Here is a 23,875-nt window from a genome sequence, read left to right on the forward strand (position 1 = left end):
ATGCGTGCTATTGGATCAGGTCATGATCTCCTGGTCCTCCCTCCTCCTCCCCCTCCCTGTCTTTCCCCAGCTCCTGCTTGCATGGGTGGGCACTCTTTCCTTCTCAAAATGAATCAATAAACTTTTCTTCAAGAGTTGTAAAAATTTAAAAACACTCAATTTGTAGATAAATGATATGAATTTGACCCTAGGTTTACTGTTTGCTGTGTGGATAAATGATTTTGGGCAAATCATTTGATTTCCAAGCTCTTCAATTTTCTCCACCACAAAAAAAGATGTTATAAAAAGGCCTGCCTGCATCATAGGACTGCTGGAAGAAATCAGATGTTTTATCCATAAAGCATATTAAATGTCTCTTAAGAATCATAGGGTTATTAGTAGCAGGTGGTGCTTTTTATTACAGCCCCATTGACAAACAATAGTAGGAAAGAAGCATACAAAATAGAAAAGAGAAATTACTTGTGTTCATTAAGAGTTATGCTCACATTACTTCACACATGGGTTAGAATCTCCAAAAAACGAAGAACAAGAAAATAGATAGAAGAGGGATCATTACCCAAAGCATTGCATTAAAAAGACAGGAGTGAAATGAGAGGAGACAGTGTTCCTTTTAAGAGCAGGTGGAAAAGAAAATAGAAAACAAAAGATCTAAATATAATTTATAATTTATGTTTGAAGGCGTGCCATGCCCGGCATATAGCAGGTACTAAACAAGTGTTTATTAAGATTCTAATCTCCACATTCCAATGGCATTTAAATAAAGCACCTTCTACATGCCAGACGTTTAACGTTGAAGTGAGTTGATTTGCACATTTTAGATAGAATTAAAATCTTAAGTAAAAACTTGAAGTGTACAGTGAAAGCAAGACAGATGGGGAAATTTCTGGGATTTGTGGTCCTTTTCCTATCCATTTATCAATGCACATATAATTTAACAAATAGCAAGTTTTCTAAATGAATGAATTCCTTTTCTTGCACTACTCAAAATAATTTTTAAGGCTAAAACATACCCATTTAAAACAAATGAATTCCTCTTTATCTATAAAAATCAATATGACAGCCTTTCTTATGCAATATAAGCACAATTCAATGAATTCCATGCTTGTCTTTAATAATTCTTTACTAGTGGAGTAGCCTAAAGGTGCTCATCTGTTCAGCATATCTAAGCATTTCAAAACCATCAATAAATAAATATTTCTTAAACTCTACATTGTCTATCTTTATTTTAGAAGTTTAGAAGAATTCAAGGAAAATAAACAGTCTATGACAAGACACTTATAGGTGGGAGACACACACACATATACATATAGGAACACATATATCAGTCCTTTAATAGTATAGTGTATAAGAAACATATTACAACTGGAAATTGGATATAAACTGGTACAGAGCAAGGTACTAATTCTTTGGTCAGAAAAAAATTTAAAAAAGGATTTGAGAAATTAAATCTGTGTACTTAATTCATCAAGAAAGTCTTCAAAAAGAAAATAAAACACAAACAGTCTAGAAGGATAATTAAATCATGAATCATTAGACCAAAAAACAAAAGGTATTTCTGCCAGATTAAAGAAGTTTGCTATACCATAATAAAGTACCACAAACTGGTGCTTAAGCAACAGAGACTTCTTGCCTCAAAATTCTGTAGACTAATATACCAAAATCAAGGTGTTGGAGGGTTGGTTCTTTTCTGAAGGTTATGAAGGACAATTTATTCCATGCCCCTTGCCTACCTTCTGGGGCTTTCCTGGAAATCTTTCCTCTTCCTCAGTTTGTAGATGCATCACCCCAATCTCTGCCTTCATACTCATAGGACATTCTCCCCCATATGTCTGTGTCTACATTTTCCCATTTTATAAGGACAACAGTCATATTGGAGTAGGGTCTCACCTTTTTCCACTATAACTTCATCTTAACTAATTACACTTATAACATTTCCATTTCCAAATGAGGTCACTTTCTGAGGTACTGTTTTTGAACCTCAACATATGAATTTTTGAGAGACACAATTCAATACATAACACAGATGAACCATCCTGAGCAAAGGAAATGATTAAGATAGCTACAGGTGACTTGCTAAGGTTTAATGGATGAGTAACTATGTAGGGCCAGGCAACAGAGAACCTTGGAACCTTAGCAAAGGAGCCTGATGTGTTGAGCAACTGGAAGGCACTGTGGGTTCCCAAATAGAAGAAATGGTGTTTTGTAAACATTAATCTGAAGAACGGGTCCTGGTTGGGTTAGGAGGGAGTGAGGCACTAAAGACAGAATAACTAAGTAGAAGGTGACATGAAGTAAAAAAAAAAATCTCTGGCAACAGTCAGAATCAAAGAGATTAAATGAATCCAAGAGAAAGTGGTCTATCAATAAGATTATTCCTTTAGGGAGTTCAGATTATACCAAACAATTTCCTATATTCTTGTTAATCTGAGTCCATTAATAAAATATCAATTACCAATCTCAGTAATTCTATGTGATATGCAACTATATGAATGACTCACTTATACAAAATTACTTTCCTGTTCTTGGTGTAATGCCAAAGGCTTGGAAAGCAGTAACACCAACTATTTAAGGGGTTTGGGAATCAGGAAAAGCTTCTTAAACATAATGCACTACTGTGTTGACACAATGTAATCCCTGGCATCTATTATGCAGCAAAGAGAAAGAGTTAGCAAATGAATGACTTCTGAAGACACTAATCTAAAATGGAGTGTGAAGGTGGTCCTAACATAATAGCCAACAGTGGAATGTCAAGAAGGAAGATATAGTCAAAACGTCAAAAGTTCCTATAATTTTCCTTTTAGAAGGAAGGTATATAGCGAAGAACCATTCTAGAAAATATCATGGCCAGCCTAATTTTTGACAGCTCTTTCAGATTATATGTACTGACAAGAGATGAAGTGAAGAGGAAGTACTAAAATTTTACTATGCATCTTGGGATGCCTGGGTGGCTCAGTGGTTAAGCGTCCAACTTTGGCTCAGGTCATGATGTCACGGTTTGTGGGTTCAGGCCCCGCATTGGGCTCTGCGCTGACAGCTAGCTCAGAGCCTGGAGCCTATTTCAGATTCTGTATCTCCCTCTCTCTCTGACTCTCTCCTGCTCACGCTGTCTCTATCTCAGAAATAAAAAATTAAAAAAAATTAAAATTTTTCTAAGAATCTAAAGGGAATGTGGGACATTGAATGGATGGAGTTGAATATATAATTTTTAAAAGAAATATGGTAAGCATACATACAGTTCACAAGAAGTACAAAGGAAGCCAACATACTTCTGAATATTTTATATCCTTTATATCTAAAAGGTGGATAAGACATCAATCATAAAATCCTACTAAACCACGTTTATAAACTCATTCATGAATGAGAGGTTATCATCTACTTGGCTGAGATACTGGGGGTAGAGGAGAGACAGAACTTAAAAGGATAAAAAAAAAAAAAGACAGGGATGAAAAATGCTTCCTTACCCTCACTTCCTTTAAGCTACTGGTCTTTTCCTCCTTCCCTTCATAAGCAAACATCTAGAAGGAGCTCTGTCTCTTCATCAGATAACATTTTTCCCATGATGCAATATTTAATGTGCTCCCAACTGGTTGCATCATCACTTTTGTACCCAGTTAGCCACTGCTGATATCCTCAGTGTCATCTGGACATCTCTCAGTCCTCATCTTTCTTGATCTCTAAGAAGCATTCCACTTTCTTCTTGAAATTCTGTCTTTTGGTTTCTGGAACATCACCTTCTCTTTTCTCTCCTCCTACGTTTCAGCCACAACTTTGCTGTCTCCATCACCAAATTATGTTTTCTATAAAATGCTCAAAGTCTGGAGTTTTCAAAAACTCTCTAGGCAATTTCTCCAGTTCTTCAGCTATCATTTATATGTCAAAGAATCCCAAATTTTACATACAACTTGAACTTCTCTGAAGTCCACATCCAAGGATATTCAAATGGGTACTTAACTGTGATGTCCCCACAGGTTCCACAACCCAACTTGGTGATCTTCCCACCCAATCCTGTTTCCTAAGTAACACCAACATCTGCCTATTGTTCAGGCAAGAAGCCTGGGTAGCAACCTTGAAATCTCTCTCCTCATCTCCTATCACCAATTAATCAGCAGGACTAGTTTTACCTCACAAATGCTCTCAAATGCATCCACATCTCCCTTTCCACTTTTAATGCAAGCCGCCACTGTCTCCCATCCAGTCTTCCCTCCACTGGTTTCCTACCCAGTCTTCCCTCCGTCCAGCCTAAAGCTGAAGTGATTTGTTTAAAACACAGATGTGATGGGGCGCCTGGGTGGCTTAGTCGGTTAAGCGTCCGACTTTCGTTTAGGTCATGATCTCACGGTTCGTGGGTTCGAGCCCCGCGCAGGGCTCTGTGCTGACTCCTAGCTCAGTGCCTGGAGCCTGTTTTAGTCTGTAACTCCCTCTCTCTCTGGCCCTCCCCTGCTCACGCTGTCTCTCTCTCTCCTAGAAATAAACATTAAAAAATAAAAAATAAAAAAAAAGTGGTTTAAAAAAAAAAACACAGATGTGATCATGACACTCCTCTGCTTAAAAATATTCATTGGGGCACCTGGGTGGCTTAGTCGGTTAAGCGTCCGACTTTCGCTTAGGTCATGATCTCGCGGTTCATGGGTTCGAGCCCCGCGTCGGGCTCTGTGCTGACTGACAGCTCAGAGCCTGGGGCCTATTTCAGAGTCTGTGTCTCTCTCTCTCTGACCCTCCCCTGCTCACGCTGTCTCTCTCTCCTAGAAATAAATAAAAAATATATATTAAAAAAAAAAAACATTCATTGCCTGCCCCTTTGTCCTTAGCATGAAACCCTTATTTAGTCCTTACTGTGCCCTTCAAGGCCATGCTGCCCTTCATCCCTCTCATCGGGCACCTCTCCCTTTGCTCTCTGCCTTCTATCAATTCTTACAAAGTGTTTCTCACCACCTGGAGGCCTGCTGAGTCCTCCACTTAGGAAATGCCCTTCTTTTCCTATCCTTACTTCTATGCCTAGCTGATGCTTACTTAATCTTTAGATTTCAGGAAAAAACAAAACAAAACAAAACTATTTTCTTCAAGCACTACCACCCATCCAGACCAGACTCCTGTTAACCTATTTCTCTTTCAGGGCACTTGCCACATGTGCAATTAAATGCTCTTTGGTGTAATGAACTCTTTTTTTTTTTTTTTTTATGTATTATTGAGAGACAGAGAGAGACATAACATGAGCATGGGAGGGACAGTGAGGGGGAGAGACACAGAATCTGAAGGAGGCTCCAGGCTCTGAGCTGTAAGCACGGAGCCCGATGTAGGGCTCGAGTCCACGAGCCATGAGATCATGACCTGAGCTGAAGTCGGAAGCTCAATTGACTGAGCCACCCAGGAGCCCCCAGCGATGTAGGTCTTATTTACTGTTTCGCCTCTAGGGTAGCCTTAAACAAAGAAGGTATTCAATAAATGTTTGCCAAATGAACAAATGAACTCCAACACTTACCAGTGCTATTTTAACCCTCATCAAGTAAGCTGTGGTAAAAATTAATAGTCTCAATTACAGTTTTACCATTAAAACAACCCTACAGATTCAATAAACAAAATGTGTGACACACATTATTACCTCCTTATTTTTGTATATAATCACAAGTCTAATTTCTTAGAGAACCAGAATTCTGTAAAACCAGCTTATAGACAACATGAACAATTGCCTAATTTTTAAATGTTACTTCTAAGAAGTCAAATATTATTAAAGTTAACAATAACAGAAAGGAAAACCAAATTTTATCAAAATGCTGGGAAAAAACCTCTGAACACGAATAACGAAAGATAGTATTAGAAGTCCTCATTTGGAAAAATTCAAGATCTCTGTAATAAACCAACAAGTTTTCCATCTTTTTCTTAACTTGAAGATTTTTATCTTTAAATGACAAATAACATGAAGAATTTACAAACCATCTTTCAGTATGATCCATTCAGAATGGAAAGTAGCTGCCAATTTTGCTACACATTTATAGGTAAAAACGATAAAAACCCATTTTCTATAGGTTGCATTAAAAATCTTAGATTTTTTAATTCAGATTTAATCTAAATCTCTGCCCTCTTCTCCTAAACTCTTTCCTGTTTCAACAAACAGCAACAACACCCATGTGGTGTTCAAACTCCAAAACTTGACTCCCCTTTAATCCCTCCTTGATTTTTCTCCACAATAATCTGCAAGTACTGTTGGCTCTATTTTCAAAAAACACCAAGAACACACTTCCTCCTCCTTATCTCCCTTATCATTTTCTTCATCCAGACAATCATCTTTGCCTAAACTACTACAAAAGACTTCCAACTGGTCTTCCTATTTATGTCTTTTTCTCCCCACCATATTTAACCCATAATCTACAGTTTAGTTAATTTAAGGCCCTGCAGCCAGCGCCACCCTTTTCAAGACAGGTATTTCACTCCCCTATTTGAGATCAATCTAAACTCCTTACAAGCCTCTCTATAACACCTGGCCCCTACTTAATTCTACAATTGCATCTTAACTGACGCTTCTGCTGCATCACATTATCCTTTCTTTTGGTTTCTAGAAAATCCAAGATAGTTCCCACTTAGGGGCTTTCTACTTGCTATTGCTCCTGGTTGGAATGCTCTGTTCCAGATCTTTCTGTGCTGTTTTCTCGTCATCCAATCTCAAGTCAACTGTCAACCCTTCCCCCTCAAGCCCCATCGACTTTCCCTGACCATCTCACCTAAATTAATCGCCAATCTCTATCACATCATCCTGTTTCATTTTCTTTCTATTATTTATTACTAACCTGAAACTGCCTTCTCTATATCTATGGTTACCACTTATTCTGTTTTCCCCCTAGAATGTTAACTCTGGAGCACAGGATCCTTCTCAGTCATATTCACCATTCACTACCTGGTACCTAGAAAAGTGCTTGGTATACAATAGGTACTCTCTAAATATTTATTACATGAGTGAATGTACTTAACAACAAAAGCAGCAGCTGAGAATAAAAATAATGATCAGAAAATTAAGATTCAAAGAGGTATCACATGAATTTATATTATGTGGTTTTATGTTACACATTTTGACAGTATCAGTAGGGCTAATTACATGTTAGAGATCTCAAATAGTATAATGAAAAATACATGACTAAGTTTAAATCCATTTCTTATATAAACCCTTTCAAAATGAGGAATTTTAAACAAATCTGCATCATAAATGGAGAAGGAAAGACATGCCTTTCCTTCAGTAAAAATATAATGGTCTCTTTAGGGCTGAAACAGAAGCATTTAAAGAAATCCTTGGAAAAAAAGGTCAATTTTAAAAATAAATACCAACGTTTAAGGCGGCAAAAATCTATTGAAAGCTAAGAGAGACAACAGACAGTGGTTTCCAAAGGGTCAATAAATCATCGTGTAGCGAAACAGAGGCTGGCAAGTTTATACCTTAGAGGTTTTCTGTCTCTAAGGACCAATGGCACACTCTTGACATTTGTAAAGGGTAAGTCTAGAACCCTCCAAATGTCCAAACACCACTGTGTCCGTGTTCTTACTTGCAAGACCCACTAGCTAGTCACATATGTAATGAGAACCATTTAAATATGTGCCTCAGGGAAATAATAAATTACTATATCTCATGGACTTCCAGGGTCTTCCTGATCACTATTTGTGAATGTCAAGGGCCTCCTCACAGTATTTGGACTGTTTCCACAAGAGAATAAACTACCATGTGGGTATTAGTTCAAGATTCTAAAAAGTAACTAGGAATCTATTTACTCCACTGGAGCAATTTACTAAATACCACAGAGCATGAATACAACCTCTGAGATTACTCACAGCAGCAAACAAAAGGAGCAGTGGGTACTTTATCTTCCTGTTAATTGATTGTTTTTGTTCAACAACATTGGAAAAATCTGACTACAATTCTAACTGCAAGCCACAGTAATCATGTCAATATGTGAACTATCTGAATATCTAATTACAAAAAAAAGAAGGCAATTTCACAGTGGAAGTATTATTTTAATTCAAGAAACCAGCCATATTAACTTATTAGTCTGACATATAGCAGATAGCTAAAAAAACTTTAATTTGAAAGATAATTATTTTTAGCTGATTAATATGCTTCAAATTAAATTCACTGCTTTTAATGGGCCCATCAACTTGACAACCTGGGAAATTAATAAATTTTGCATGCAGTAATCCTAGGAAATTTATACAGCTGAGCTACACATCATTATAAGGATTACCTTCACAGTAGGCATTGTCCTCTCGAAGAGCCCTAAAACCATCTCGACAGCTACAAACGGCCCTGTCATTCAGATTTCTGCAGACAGAATTCTCCATGCAGTTATGCCTTTCAGAACAAAAATCATAACCTACAAGAAAAAAGAAACTCATTAAGGTAAATGAAAATATGACAAAGCAAATAAATTTGCCAACTAAATACTCCCTTTGATTTAGAAGTTATTTTTCCCTCAATTATTTAATTTTTTAATGTTTTATTTATTTCTGAGAGAGAGACAGCATGAGCAGGGAAGGGTCAGAGAGAGAGGGAGTCACAGACTCTGAAACAGGCTCCAGGCTCTGAGCTGGCAGTCAGCACAGAGCCCTACGCGGGGCTCGAACCCACAAACCGCAAGATCATGGCCTGAGCCAAAGTCAGACGTTTAACCGACTGAGCCACCCAGGCGCTCCCCTATATTATTTTTTAAATTGATATCTTCATCTACCATTAGAGAACCACATGCTAGGTGTACTAAAACGTGTTTATGTTTAACTCAGGTGTTTCCTACTTCAAGTTAATTCTGTCTTCTAGGTCTTTCTTCTGACTTTAGGTTTTCTAGTCCCTGATATTTGAAGTACAGTCCTCCAAATATCTGAAACAAAGAGATCCATAGAGTCCAAAATGAAGTTTTATAATATAAAAGATGACTCAGGGGCACCTGGGTGGCTCAGTCAGGTAAGTGTCTGACTCTTTTTTCCCCCCCGGGCTCTGGTCATGATGTCATGGTTTGTGAGTTCGATCCCCACACTGGGCTCCGTGCTGACAGTGTCGAGCCTAAGATTCTCTCTCTCCCTCTCTCTCTCTTTGCCCCTCCCCCTCTCACTCTCTCTCTCTCAAAAATAAATAAACTAAAAAAAAAAAGACAACTCAGTGAAAAAGTAATCTGTGAACTAAAGGGTGAACATGATCAGTACTATGGATAAAACAGACCTAGGCCAGATGAAATATGGACATTATGTACTTAAGAAATGAACAACCTGACATTCTTTAAAAAATTGCAAATGTGTTAAAAAATGAAAATTACATTACTTTAATCTAATTGTATCTGTAAATCTGCAAGGCAGAGGATGTCCAATTAAAAGAAGGATAAAAATATGAATTACAAAGATTTCACAAGTTCCAGAGGGTTTATGAGAGGATGGAAAAAATGGAACATTTTATAAACAGTGGCACCAGTCACATATAATTTCTTAGGATGTCTACTGCCTGTGTCAATCCCTTGTTCAAAGATCATCTAAGATACTGACATGAAAAGCTTAAACACTAGACTCCATACAGAATGGAAATTACATGATTGTACATCATTCAAACAATTTTCCAATTGCCTGATGCAGAAGTTCTTTCATTTTACAGTGCCTAATGAATTACAATTTCAGTCCATGTACAAAAGAAAAGAGGACTAGAAAAATGCATTTCATGTAGCTCAGAATAAACTCATCTGCTGACATACAGCTAAGGAAAGACTTTTACCTAAGCCAATCATGAGGATGGAAGTTCTACACTGACCCATCTTACTTGTAACCAAATTACCACAGAATGCTGTGATTCAGAGAAAGGGTAGACTAAACTGTACCACAGCCAGCAGGCATACTTTGGTACAGTGCTGTGCATTCTGCCTGGCTGGTGCCCAAAATGACTGTTTTGAATATCACCCCACAGTTAAAGCATATCCCCATGAAGTACAACTACAATGTACAGTAAAAAGTTGTGTGTACAAGTTAATACATCTTAAGAAGGGTGATATTCTCAAAATGTAATGATGGCATTAAAAAGGGCAAGAAAAAACAATGAATTGCGATTTCTACAGAAATAAAATAGAACAGAGGGGTATGAAGGCCGGAACAATATATCGTCAATACTGGCATTTAAATCACTTGACAACCAAACTTTCTTGACACAATTCCCCACAATCTGCATTCTCATGTGTAAGGCCCAACATTTTGAAGTAAAAAGTTCATTCTTAAGAGAAAAAGAGTCAAATATATTTTCTCCTAAGTCTTTTTCTTTCCTTCTTCTTTAAGTAGCTAAATTGAGACCACACTTCTTAAAATGTATTCTATCATCTTTTTACAATGCCTGAGAAGAAATGATTTCAGGGTAAATGTCATCTTCACTTTCTACCCCAATAGCTCAGTACTTCATCAATTTATAAAGAAAAGTCTCTAAAGAAATCTCTTCCTATTTTTTCTAAATTAAAACAAAGTTACTATAAAAACTGGCCCACTCCTTAAGATATACACAGAATCAAGAGATCATGTTGTAACACAGTGCTAACTCTTTGCAAAATGGCACCCGTAATGTTTCCAACAACGCTCATAGGGCTGTGACTAAGAATAGGTACTGCTCTGAGGCATTTTTATTTTTCTTTCATAAGTTTCTATTTTCCAAAACTATCTTTCAATTTTTCACTTTGCTGCATTTTCTCTACTCATTCTTTGAATTTTGCCTAATTTATGCCATCACTTTCTAGGCCATTCCACCTCTATTACAGTCTTTTTCCAGTTCTGCCTATAAGTAATGCTCAGACCTCTTATCTCAGCATCAAATATCATGCATACATTCACCACATAGTATCCAGTTGCTGCAAGAATTTTCCAACTAAAAGATAACATTGAGATCCTTCTTTTATGGTTTGAGGCTCAACTAGGGAGTGCTTTATTTTTTATCAGATGGGTTTTTAATTAACATAAAAGATAAACATTTTGTCAATCAAATTATAATTTACTCTTAATGTCAGATAGATATTTTGATTTATTTTCTCAATAAGTTGGTTGATCTATTGGTTGTTTTACTGCTTAGATACAAAATGCCAGTGTCAAAAGGCTGACTATTGATAAGTAGAAAATTCAGACTCAGTTAAAGTAGGTTGTCTCCAATCTATAGGTAATAACTCCAAAAACTCAGTATAAGTTGGCAAAAAACCATAGCCCTATTCCCTTCATACTTGCATTTCTAGTCATATATGCTTGGCTTTTGGAGTTGAAAGACCTGGATTTACATCCAAATCTCTATTACTTACTAGCTGTGTAAATTACTACTTGTGTAAATTAATTAACCTTTTTAAACCTTTTTTCTCACCTATAAAATTAAGATAATATCTACTTCACCAAAATGTAAAGTTCAAATGAGATCACTTATGTAAAAACATAGTAGTATAGTATTTGTTAATAATTAAAGCAACTAGAGTATTACCAGTAAGCCATAGCCAAATACATAGAGATACTTATTACGGAAGGAAATTGAAGTATTTGTTATAGATGGATGGATCTAAACTAATCCAATCTAATCCACCTTTTATTTCCCCCTTTGGACTTTAACTTCAAAGCTACCAAGTTTTCTATTCCTTTTATATGCTTTTCAAATCTACATGAAATCCTCTGTCTTTTGCTAAGTATAGATATTTCTATAAAATATTAATATGCATTTCTCTACAATTGGTTGAATAGGAAAGGGTGAATACAAAAGATTTTGAGTAAGAACAATATGCATAAAGGGTATACATAATAATCAGGAGAAGGAGAATAAACAACTTTGAGGTGGTTTTTGCCCACAAGGTCTATTTCTCCTTTTCGTGGGGGGAAAACACCCCACATGGTTGGTTTGGATGAACCAGTCACCCCTCTGTTAGCCCATGTGCCAATAGGAAGATGGACTGTACCACCCCACAGAATAATCAGAGCATCCCACTGGCTTGGACACTACAGTTCTTTCAGGTCTGGGCATATGACCCAGTTCAGGCTAATGAAGAAGATTAAAAATAAATTATGGGACTTTTATTCAACTCCTGAAGATAGAAAACTTTTTCTTTCACTTACTCAAGTATTATAATGATGTGAGCATAAGAATGTCAGTGGTCTAGCTGAAAACACAGAGAGCCTGTAAATAGAGCCACTTCAGAGATCCATCTAGGCAAAGGAGCAGGATTGGAGAGCTGTAAAAAGCTTCTTATAGGAGCCCTATGTCCCATTTTTTGCCTATATTAGTTGGATTGGGTGTTTTACTACTTTCACCTAAAAGATCACTAACTTATTTAGGTATTATTTGCAGGACGATGGATAATCCTGATTTTTCCAACATTATGGTTCATGTGCATGGATGCACACTTTTTAAAAAGCACCACTTGCAACTGATTTCTTTTAATGTGTATTACAAATATGTGAATCTAACAAACAAGGACATTATTTTATGGGCACCATTGTTTGAAATGATGCTGCATTTCTAAAAATTGAGTGACTAACAGATATAAAAAAATTAAATAATGTTAGTAATACATAAATAACAAGAATCATGAAGGTGTAAGTGAATAATGTGGGAAACAATTATCCAGATGTCGGTAGAAAATCTATACCCACTGAACACATAGATGTCCCTACTACTTGTAGGACTTGATGAAGTAAATGCTAAATTTAAGTAGGACATCCAGTGAAGAGAACTTACTGGTACTGCAAGCAGAGAAAGGAGGTGCCAAGGGAGGAGGAAAAGGGAAAGGAGGTAGACACAAAAATTCTATCCTATAATTTCTCTATCTTTCTGAGTCAGAGTCCTCACTGTATCATCGAGTCTCTTGTCATGTTGTAATTTGTTATAAGCTCCCTTGACGAGGTTCTCAAACATGAAAAAGTGCAAAGACCATTCCTGCTACTATGACATAAGATCTCCAGCTACAGAATACCTTGATAATAGTCTTGGTTCAATTGGATTTTGTGCCTAGAGATTGGGGGCCTTATTTAGGTGTACAGCTTCGTTTCTAGCACTGGCTGAGCCTCTGGTGGAAAGGTCACCACTTTAATCTCATGCTCTGCTCCCGGAGAATATTTAATAACCCTTATTGTAGAACTTCCTTTTTCAGATGTGAACACAGCATCCGTAGCACTAGGCAGACAGGCCTGGAAACTGGAGGCCAATTATATTACAAATGCATCTGTCACAATGTATGAGTAGGTGTTAACTCAAAATTTAAGCCTTAAGAACTTAACTTTTTCTAGTTAAAAACTCAGAGAATGCCAGGAAACTTAGTTTCAAGAAGAACCAACTTGTCCAATTTTAGTTCCAGCACTATCTAAAGACAGTAGTTCTTAATCTCGGCTGTGTAAAAAAAAAAAAAAAAATTAAGAGTTTTTTGTTTGCTTTTTTTTTTTTTAATGATGATACCACGGTTCCATTTCCTATCAATTATATTAGAATCTCAGGAGGAGGAAGTGTAGATCACAGATTTCTTCACTGTATTTTGAGTGTGCTGTGTAAACACATTAATTTTTAAAACTATAAACAATTTAAATGTAACACAATTTTTGTAGCTGGCTTTTCCATTTCTTAACTTGCTGTTTGCAATATATCAGAGCTCTTTTAAAAACACATGGATGTAGGGCGCCTGGGTGGCTCAGTCGGTTAAGCGTCCGACTTCAGCTCGGGTCATGATCTCACAGCTTGCAAGTTGGAGCCCCGCGTCGGGCTCTGTGCTAACAGCTGGAGCCTGCTTTAGATTCTCTGTCTCCACCGCTCTCTGCCCCACCCCCTCTCATGCTCAGTCTCTCTCTCCTTCAAAAATAAATAAGCATTAAAAAAAAAAAAATACATGGATGTGATCAAGGCTTCTCTTGATATCCGAAAGGGCCTATCTTGGCTATTCACTCAAATCTTGTCCTAGCCAATCTTGTCTAATTTCTATGGTGTTCACCTCTCAAATCTCTAAGTAGTTCCTGGACACTTCCAGGGGATTAAAGATGGCCACAAATTTTTAGCACTCTTATCATGGTGGGATCTATTCCCCCATCCCTCTTGAACCTCTTGGGCTCGCTTATAACTCTTTTGACCAGAGGAATATGGTAAAAGTGAGGCTGTGTCAGTTCCAGACATAGTCTTAAAGAGCTCCCAACAACCATATAAGAAGTGTGACTGCTAACCTCATGGAGAGGCCAGAGGAAGAAGTCCTGGGATTACCATGCAGAGGGAGAGAGTTCCAGATGTACCCACTCTTCCTGTCATCTCTACTGAGATGCTTAGCATACAGTGAGTATAGTGAGGCCATCTTGAACCTTCTAGCCCAGCCTAGCTGAATGACCCGAGTTAACACCATGTAGCAGAAGAATCACCTGCATAAATTCCTGACAGACAATACTGCAAAATATAATACAAGAGCTGTTGTTTTAAACCACTGAGGTTTGGGGTAGTTTGGCATGTAGCAATAGTTAGCAACTCTAAATGTGGTCTCACTGAGCAGTGACATCAGTATTGCCTGGAAGCTTAAGACACACAGGTATTTTTGGCTCCTTCCCAGACCTACTGAAGTAGGATCTACATTTTGATAAGATGCCCAGGTCATCTGCATGCACACTGAACCTTGAGAAGCACTGGTTTAGTCTACCTTTGGTTGCCAAAGAAACTCTAGACAGGCTGCAGACTTAGTCCAGCTCCCAAATCAAATGAGTGGAATGTGCATTCTTGATTCACATCAAGTTCCACACATGCTCCATTCAAGGCACTGGCTCAGGCATCATGAAGACGAAAACTAAAGTCGCCTTCCTATCTACTTGATATAATCTCTTTTAGTAGTGTTCCTTAGCTGCTGAGAGCTCTTTTGAAAACTCCTAGAAGGTAGACCAAGACTTAGCAGACCAAGTCTTAAACCACTGTGAAATGCCCAAAAAGCCTTTCACAGAAATGAGACTTTAAAACTCTTAATGGAATGAATGGAAGAAAGAGCTAAAAGGAAAAGACAAAACAAAACTGCACCACCCTGTTAAAAATGGGAAGGGGGAAAGGCACCTGGGTGGCTCAGTGGGTTGAGTATCCAACTCTTGGTTTCGGTTCACATACTGATTTCAAGAACCGTAAGATTGAGCCCCGCATTTTATCTGCACTAACAGCATGAGGCCTACTTGGGATTCTCTCCCTCACCTCTCTCTCTGACCCTCTCCCGCTTACTCTTTGTCTCTTTCTCAAAATAAATTTTAAAAAAATGAGATAGGGAAATTATGTCTACTTTCAATAGACTAGGTGTCAAAGAAATTGAATGGCATACGTTTCATAGTTTCTTTTTTCCTTTTCTTCCATTTAAACTTTCCTTTGCATCACCATAAAAGCCACTATTGAAGCAAGTGCTAATAGCTCATATAGAGAAGTACCTTATACAGGACCAACTGTATCAATTATGAGCATCTATGACATCCCAGGTGTCATAGTAGGTATTAAGGAATAGAAATGAATATTAAGAGCTAGCCCTGAACTCACAGTGCATAGTCTAATAAAGGAGAGGGATTCACAAATGAGAATTTCAGTAGAATACAGACAGTCCTGACTTAGGATGGTTTGGCTTACAATTTTTTTACTTTACAATGAGCAAAAGTGATATGCATCCAGTATAAACCGTACTTTGAATTTTGAATTATGATGTTTCCCTGGGCTGATAAATGGTGCAATGCTCACTTATAGGCAGAGTAGCGGCAGTGAATGGCAGCTCCCAGTTAGGCATGTAATCACAAGGATAAACCACTGATACAACCATCCTAGATCCATACAGCCATTGTGTTTTCACTTCCACTACAGCATTCAATAAATTACATGAGATATTCAACAGTTTCTTTTAAAACTGGTTTGGTGTTAGATGATTTTTCCCAATTGTAAGCTAATGTAAGGCATACCCCAGAGATATTATGGGTTCAGTTCCAAGCCACCTCAATATAGCAAAAATCTCAATAAAGCAAGTCAAGTGAATTCTTGGTTCCCCAGTGCATATAAAAGTTACATTTACACTATATTGTAGTCTATTAATTGTGCAATAAGATTATGTCTAAAAAATGTATATATCTTAATTTTAAAATTCCCTGTTGCTAGAAAATGCTAGCCATCTTCTGAGCTTTCAGCAAGTTGTTATCACTGATCACAGATCACCATAATATGATAATAATCTCAAAAAGTTGAGATATTGTGAGATTTACCAAAATGTGACACAAACATGAAGAGAGCAAATGCTGTTAGAAAAATGGAGCCAATAGACTCAATCAACACAGCATTGCCACAAACCTTCAATTTATAAAAACACAGTATCTACAAAGTATAGTCAAGTGAAGCATAATAAAATGAGGTATGCCTATCAGTCTTTTGAGGACACTGACAATAGGCAAGGCTAACCTATGATTGTCAATAGGTGAGAGGTTTTCAAATGCATTTTTGACTTAACAATATTTTCAACTTATGGGATTACAGAGACAGAACCACATCAGAATTCGAGGAAGACATGTGCAGAAAGGCACATATAATCTTGCTAGTGGTAGGGATCTTAAAGAACTGCATGCAACCAATCTTTTAGTTTAATGTTTGAATCTATAATAAAATACCAAGTTTTAGAACTCAGGATAGAATACTAAGTTAGTGAGGCAGCCCAGTGCATGTGTGAACAGACCAAATTTTACTTTTTTCTTTATTTAGTGAACTGAAAATCTAAGCCCTTTCTACTTATTCGTTTTAGGCTTATCATCACAGAGGCAACACAGAATGAGCAATGCAGGTCTGATGGCCTCACTCTTGAGGAGCATAGACATCCATTAGTAGGGCACCTGGGTGGCTCAGTTGGTTAAGCATCTGACTCCTGATTTTGGCTCAGGTCATGATCTCACAGTTCATGAGTTTGAGCCCTGTGTCGGGCTCTGCACTGACAGTGCAGAGCCTGCTCGGGATTCTGTCTTTCCCTCTCTCTCTGCCCCTCCCCTGCTTATACATGTATAATCACTATCTCAAAATAAATACTTAAAAAATTATGCAAAGTCAATTACAAAACAAAAAAGAAATAAAGAGCAAACCAAAAAACTAAAACAACACACAAAGAGAGAGAGAAGAAAGGAAAAAGAAAGCCAATAAAATAACTCAGCCCTGTCATGTCAATTTGTCCAGAAGTGTCACACGGACTCCGAACCAGTACACAGAAAGAAGTGTGAAGACCCAGTGCTTGAGACAGGTATAAGATGCATAGCAAAAATGTATGAAAACATCTTGATTTTATTTATTTTTTTTAAATGTTTATTTCTAGGAGAGAGAGAGAGACAGCGTGAGCAGGGGAGGGTCAGAGAGAGGGATTCACAGACTGAAATAGGCTCCAGGCTCCGAGCTGGCAGTCAGCACAGAGCCCGACGCGGGGCTCGAACCCACGAACCGCGAGATCATGACCTAAGCGAAAGTCGGACGCTTAACCGACTAAGTCACCCAGGCGCCCCGAAAACATCTTGATTTTAATTCAATAATCATAATAAGAATTTTGTGACTCCCTACTGTCTACTAAATTAGGAAAGCATTTAAGGAAATACTGTTATTGTTTGAAAATAACTTGCTTATAAAAATTTTTATTTCATGTCAGTTAAACTTGACTCCAACAATGACTCATGCCCATGGATCTTACTTTACAAAAATGTCTTACCTTTACAAACTTTGCAACAGCTATGAGACAAGGCAATCTGATGGGACTCTGGACAGTCCAAAGCAGGGCAGCCTGAACTTTCAACCAGCTTCATGGTTTGGTCCTATGAGACACAGAGAATAAATGCTTGAAATTTCTGAATTAGGACTTACTAAGAAGTTCCCAGATCCAGCATCTGAGAAGATTCTGTGTACACAGGAGTAAAATTTTCATCCTGAGAAACTTTGCATAGGTCACAGGCTCACTCACAAGATGACATTAAATCATAATTGGAAAGCTTTTAAAATGGATATGCAGCTCTTGGAAGAGGAGCCGTATAAACTACCTTGCAGCCATATAAACAATTTGCCAAACATCTAGGGAATCCTGAAAAATTCTTTTAGTTTTACAACACATTTGCACATCCTGATGACAACTGTGGCACAAATACAGCTTAAATTAGATCAAAAGCTCACTGTGAGAAAAATAAATTAAAACTGAGCCTTTTAAAGTTCTCTTTCAGAGCCTAAGTGCCCATCAACGGACGAATGGATCAAGAAGATGTGGTTTATCTATACCATGGAATACTACATGGCAATGAGAAACAATGAAATCTGGCCATGTGTAGCAACATGGATGGACCTTGAGGGTGTTATGCTGAGCCAAATAAGTCAGGCAGAGAAGGACAAATATCCTATGTTTGCACGTATAGGAGGATTAGGAGGAACAAGGGGGAGAAGAAGGGCAGAAATGGTGGGGGAAAGGGAGAGAAGCAAACCATGAGAGACTCTTGAATGCTGACAAAAACTGAGGACTGATGGATGTGGGGGGGGGATGGGCACGGAGAGGGGCACTTGTGGGGATGAGCACTGGGTGTTATATGGAAACCAACTTGACAATAAACTATTTGTAAAAAATAAATTAATTAAAAAAATAAAAAAATAAAGTTCTCTTTCAAAGGTTTGTAAACGGTTATGAAGAGATTCTCACAGGTGATTCTGGTATAAAGAAAATGAAGGCAGAATTTGGTTGGCTTCTATACTGTCAACCTCCTTCCTATCTCTTAAGAACAAAGGTCATCAACTATAACTGCATATAAGTAATAAAATAACTATTGGAGCTTTTAGGCTTCCATTTTAATACTGTTCAAAAGCTTGGATTTTTAGATGTCATTTCTATTAAGTACAACTCTTATGGAAGAAGTACTCATTTCAACATCTCCTCTTCCTGGAGTATCTATAAAAGAGATTACAATGATTTGAAAATGATCCGATCAAGAAAATGTCCAGACCATACCACTCTGTAATTCCGCTTCTGAGTTTTTTCCTCAAAAAAAACCAACAACATTAATTTGAAAAAACCTATGCACCCTGATGCTTACTGCAGCATTATTTAAAAATAGCCAAAATATGGAAGCAACGGAAGTGTCCATTGATAGATGAACGGATAAAGATATAAGACAGAGACAGAAAATGGAATATCAGTCATTAAAGAAAAAAGAATGAAATCTTTTTATGACAATATGGTAGGACCTAGAGAATATGGTATTAAGTGAATCAGACAGAAAAAGACAAATACATATGATTTCACTCACTTGTGGAATCTAAAAACCAAAAGAAACAAAAACAGAAATAGACGCATAAATACAGAAAACAAACTGGTGGTTGCCAGAACAGAGGGGGTCAGGGGATGGGCAAAATAGTTAAAGGAGATTAAGAGGGACAAATTTCTAGTTATAAAATAATAAAGTCACAAGGGTGAAAAATATAGCATAGGGAATACAGCCAATAATATTGTAATAACATTGTATGGGGACAGATGATAACTACACTTATTGTGGTGAACATTTCATAATGTATATAATTGTCAAATCACTAGGTTGTATACCTGAAACTAATGTAATAGTGCATTTATTACACAGCACACTCAAAATACAATGAAGAAATATACTGCGACCTATACTTCCTCCCCCTGAGATTCTAATATAATTGATAAGAAATGGAACCAAGGTATCATTAAAAAAGCAAACAAAAACTTATTTTTTTATTTTTTATTTTTATTTTTTATTTTTTATTTTTTACACAGCCAGGATTGAGAACTACTGGCTTACTTACATTTCTGGTGTTACCTATTAAAGTCATAGACCCCTAGGACATACTTTCAAGGCCACAAAGCTGAAAATAAAGGAACAATCAAGGACTGATATTGACAGCCCAGAAAACAAAAGGTTGAGAGAACTGTCAATTATGTAAAGGTATAAATCCAGAAGCTATCAGGCCCAAAAGGAGAAGAAACGATGGAAGACCTTAATGTCAAGGGTTTAGTCAAGGACTACAAAAACTTATAGTAACTGGTACAGCTCTGCTATATGATCAATAGTCAGTAGCTACATGGAGTTTTTGAATACCATAAACATAAAATACACAAGATTTTGAAGGATTAGGATGACAAAATAATGTGTAATATTCCACTAATAATTTTGTTGATATGTTAAATGATAATATTTTGAATATATGGGGTTAAATTTAGAAAAACTGGTCCAATAAAAATTATTATTTGTGGCTTATATATGTCTATTGGACAACACGGCATTAGAGGGTAGGAAATGATGCCTTCTGTTTCAGTAAATAAAAAGTAACATTTGTTCATTCAGTCAATACTTACTTTCAGAGCATTGGCATTTCCAGAGTTGTCTATACACAGACTTTTCAATAACCCAATTTAAAATGAAATCATTTTATAGCTATCTTAAAATCAAATAGACAACAATTTTAGTAAATTTCAAAGCCATAATTATCAGTATTATAATACACAGTGATCAGATGAGAAGAATACACAAACACACACACACACACACAGAAATTTTAAAGGTCCTCAAGATTTTTAAATTTAGAGCTGATGTTTCAAAGTTAGAGTTTAACAGGAGAAACGAGCTGACAAAAGTTTTCCACCTTTCTTGAAGTAACTTTTCTCTGATTCTCTTTTCTTTGTCTAGAATCACTAGATCTCACTCTAAGTCTTCCAATCCTTGTATTGAGTGACCTACTTCACTCAAAACAGCGTTGGGTGTAGGGATGCTAAGAGAGGAAAATCTATCGTGAAATACAGGGTCAGGGGCACCTGGGTGGCTCATGTCACGATCTCACAGTTAGTGGGTTTCAGCCCAACATTGGGCTCTGCACTAGCAGTGCGGAGCATGCTTGGGATTCTTTCTTTCTCTCTTTCTGCCCCTTCTCCCCTCTCCCTTCCCCCCTCTCTCTCTTTCTCTCTCTCAAAAAACAAATAAATAAACTTAAAAAAAATTTGAAGCCAATACAAGATCAGTAATTCATGTTAATGTTCCTATACCTTAGCTCCCTTGTCTTTAAGATGGGTGACCTATACACTACAGGAAAGCCAACTTAAAGCCAAAAGAAGTGACTTAAAGTACGTTATAATGGGCATGAAGAAATCAGCCCTTTCATTCCGGAAATCAAATCTGTCACAGTCTTGCCTCTTTTACACTTCCTCCTTGCTTATCCCAAAGGACTTCCAACCTAAGATGTATAAAGTATATAGCTGGCTTCTTTCGATGTATCTTGGCAATATTCTTAGGATTTTCCTTTTCCTAACACTGAATAATCATATAAACGCTCACACTTTATTGGTGGTGCCAAAAGCATCTTCATTTCCTACATAATCTGTGCGTACTAAATCACCCCCCAAAAAACATGTACAGGAAGCATTTAAAGAGAAAAATTAAGGATCAAATATAAAGGGAACCCTAAAGCAGACACTTTAATGCAGTCTCCCCCAGATAGAATAAGGCTTTAAATATAAACTTATGGTAAAAAAATATAACATTATAATTTATAAAAGGCAAAAATGAAAAGTTCTATGAAACCATATTTACTTTAACAAGTAGTAGGTCAAGCAGCAGTGATAAAAACAATGACATTTGCTTCAGAAGCATACTTGAGTTCATAGCAGCACTCTCCACAATAGCTAAAACATGGAAAGAGCCTAAGTGTCCATCAACGGACGAATGGATCAAGAAGATGTGGTTTATCTATACAATGGAATATTACATGGCAATGAGAAACAATGAAATCTGGCCATGTGTAGCAACATGGATGGACCTTGAGGGTGTTATGCTGAGCGAAATAAGTCAGGCAGAGAAGGACAAATATCCTATGTTTGCACGTATAGGAGGATTAGGAGGAACTTGACGGAGGAACAAGGGGGAGAAGAAGGGCGGAAATGGTGGGGGGAAGGGGGAGAGGCAAACCATGAGAGACTCTTGAATGCTGACAAAAACTGAGGACTGATGGATGTGGGGGGGAGGAGAGATGGGCATGGAGGAGGGCACTTGTGGGGATGAGCACTGAGTGTTATGTGGAAACTAATTTGACGATAAACTATTTGTAAAAAAAAAAAAAAAAAAAAGAATCATATTTGAAACCATGGCAGTAAATTGATAAAGAATTCCCCTTCAAATCATTTACAATATTATTACCAAAGGGGTTAAGAATAGGATCAGTCTTATCTCCATCCAAAGCTAATTTTAATTAGGTAAATGATGATTTTCCACTCAACTGAGTGATATTTGTCACATGGGTCAAAAACCATGAGTGACAACAGGCTGAGTCTAACTTTATCTACATTTTCCTCACAGGAACAGGCTTGAATTTGGAAAAATAAGACAACTTTATAAAACTTTAATTGGACACAACAGTATTTTTTGTTTACTGGGGAAATTATTTTACAGTAATTTGTTTACATGTTTGCAAAATAATGGGAATTTCTATTTGAATTATAATTAATATCTTAAATTTTCTTTGCCTTACAGGTTTTCAAGGCATTACAAGGGTGACATTTTAAGGAAATGTTTACTGTGTTTACCTAATAAAGAAGAGTTTCCTTACCTTACATTCATAGAGAACACATACTCCAGAAGAGGAATAAACTGTTTTTCTTTCTCCTTCAAAGTAGCTCCGTCCTTGAAATTGGCATATTGCTTTGGAATAAAAAATACATATACATTTATTTTTAATTTTTCCTTCGGAAAAATAGTTGGGAGGTGTTCAGATCATATTTCACATAGTTTTAAGCCTTCTCAAAGTGACTGAATAACCATAAGCCTAAATTCAATCTAGACATAAGGCACATGTAGGATCCAGTTATTGTTATGGCCATTAAGTTCAGAGTAAACTAAGGAACAAAAAGGGTAAGGACAATGACAAGTCAGAAGTAGACTCTGAAAACAAGAGAGTCGACTCTCATGCCTACTAGAGGATGTTCCACTTAGGGCATATTAAGCAAGTGTTTGAAGCAGCTACAAATCACGGCAATACAAGTATGAGAAAAGCACACTTTTTATATGCCATCACAGAAATCTAAAATTTTAAAGGAGGCTATTTTCACTTCTGCGTATACATTAAGTTTTATGTTTTATGGGTTAGCACTATTTAATTTGTAAATGCATGTGGGTTAGGGCATCCTATTTAGGATCCTGAAAAATCTTAATCTAGGCCTGCATTGTTTCCATTACAGTCAGCTAAAATGTTACTACAATTTCAGATTCGATAGGAAAATATTTGTAATTAGTGAAGGTACATAGAAATTACCGTATTTTTTGAGACTTTCAAAATATTTCCCATCCATATAAATGTTACGCCAGCAGAAATTGCTTGTTTTGAAATTAATGTTTCATACCACCCATGTTAACTCATCACCCAAACAGAGAGCTACCCTGGAGCTAATGAAACTTAACCTTCAGAATCCCTCTCTGGCTTAAATCCCTTTTAAGAGTCTGAACTAACTTTTGTTTTTACAATTCTATATATATTTTTTTCCTTGAAAAAGCACTCAATATTGTGGATGCTCTAGAGCTCCATTAACGTCTAGGGAAAAGGCCAGTGGAAGTGATCATCCAGTAAGACGCAAGCAGTTTGTTGACCCTGTTTACTAAATCCAATTTTTAATTGTAACTACACAGAGTTTACAAAATGGATGGGTACATTTTCTTTCGATTCCTTTGTGTGAATTTCAAGAAAGTTTCTCTCTTCAGAATTCACATACTCCTATAACCTTTAAAAGTATAAAGTTATTTTAGCACTTTGCTTTAATAAATATGATTTTTGTATCATTATGTTAAGAGTACCAAGTTGCCTGTAATAATTGGAAACAAAGAAATTGGATAAATTTTTACTAATACTAAATATATACATGGTTGTACAAATATTCTT

General features: G+C 36.9%; 1 protein-coding gene across 2 annotated transcripts in view; it reads right to left on the reverse strand.

The window, feature by feature from the left end:
* The window catches only part of NELL2 (neural EGFL like 2), a 324,036-nt gene that overhangs the window by 163,351 nt on the left and 136,810 nt on the right, over nucleotides 1-23,875 (reverse strand). For both annotated transcript variants that reach the window (XM_077753241.1, XM_077753240.1), the window contains exons 10-12: nucleotides 22,553-22,644; nucleotides 17,670-17,772; nucleotides 8,223-8,351 (exon numbers count right to left, since the gene is read on the reverse strand). In XM_077753241.1, the coding sequence (XP_077609367.1) occupies nucleotides 8,223-8,351; nucleotides 17,670-17,772; nucleotides 22,553-22,644 (324 nt within the window). The remainder of the gene's footprint in view (nucleotides 1-8,222; nucleotides 8,352-17,669; nucleotides 17,773-22,552; nucleotides 22,645-23,875) is intronic.

The sequence above is a fragment of the Crocuta crocuta genome, unplaced genomic scaffold (genome assembly GCF_008692635.1).
Source record: "Crocuta crocuta isolate KB4526 unplaced genomic scaffold, BGI_CrCroc_1.0 scaffold30, whole genome shotgun sequence".
Classification (NCBI taxonomy): Eukaryota; Metazoa; Chordata; class Mammalia; order Carnivora; family Hyaenidae; genus Crocuta; species Crocuta crocuta.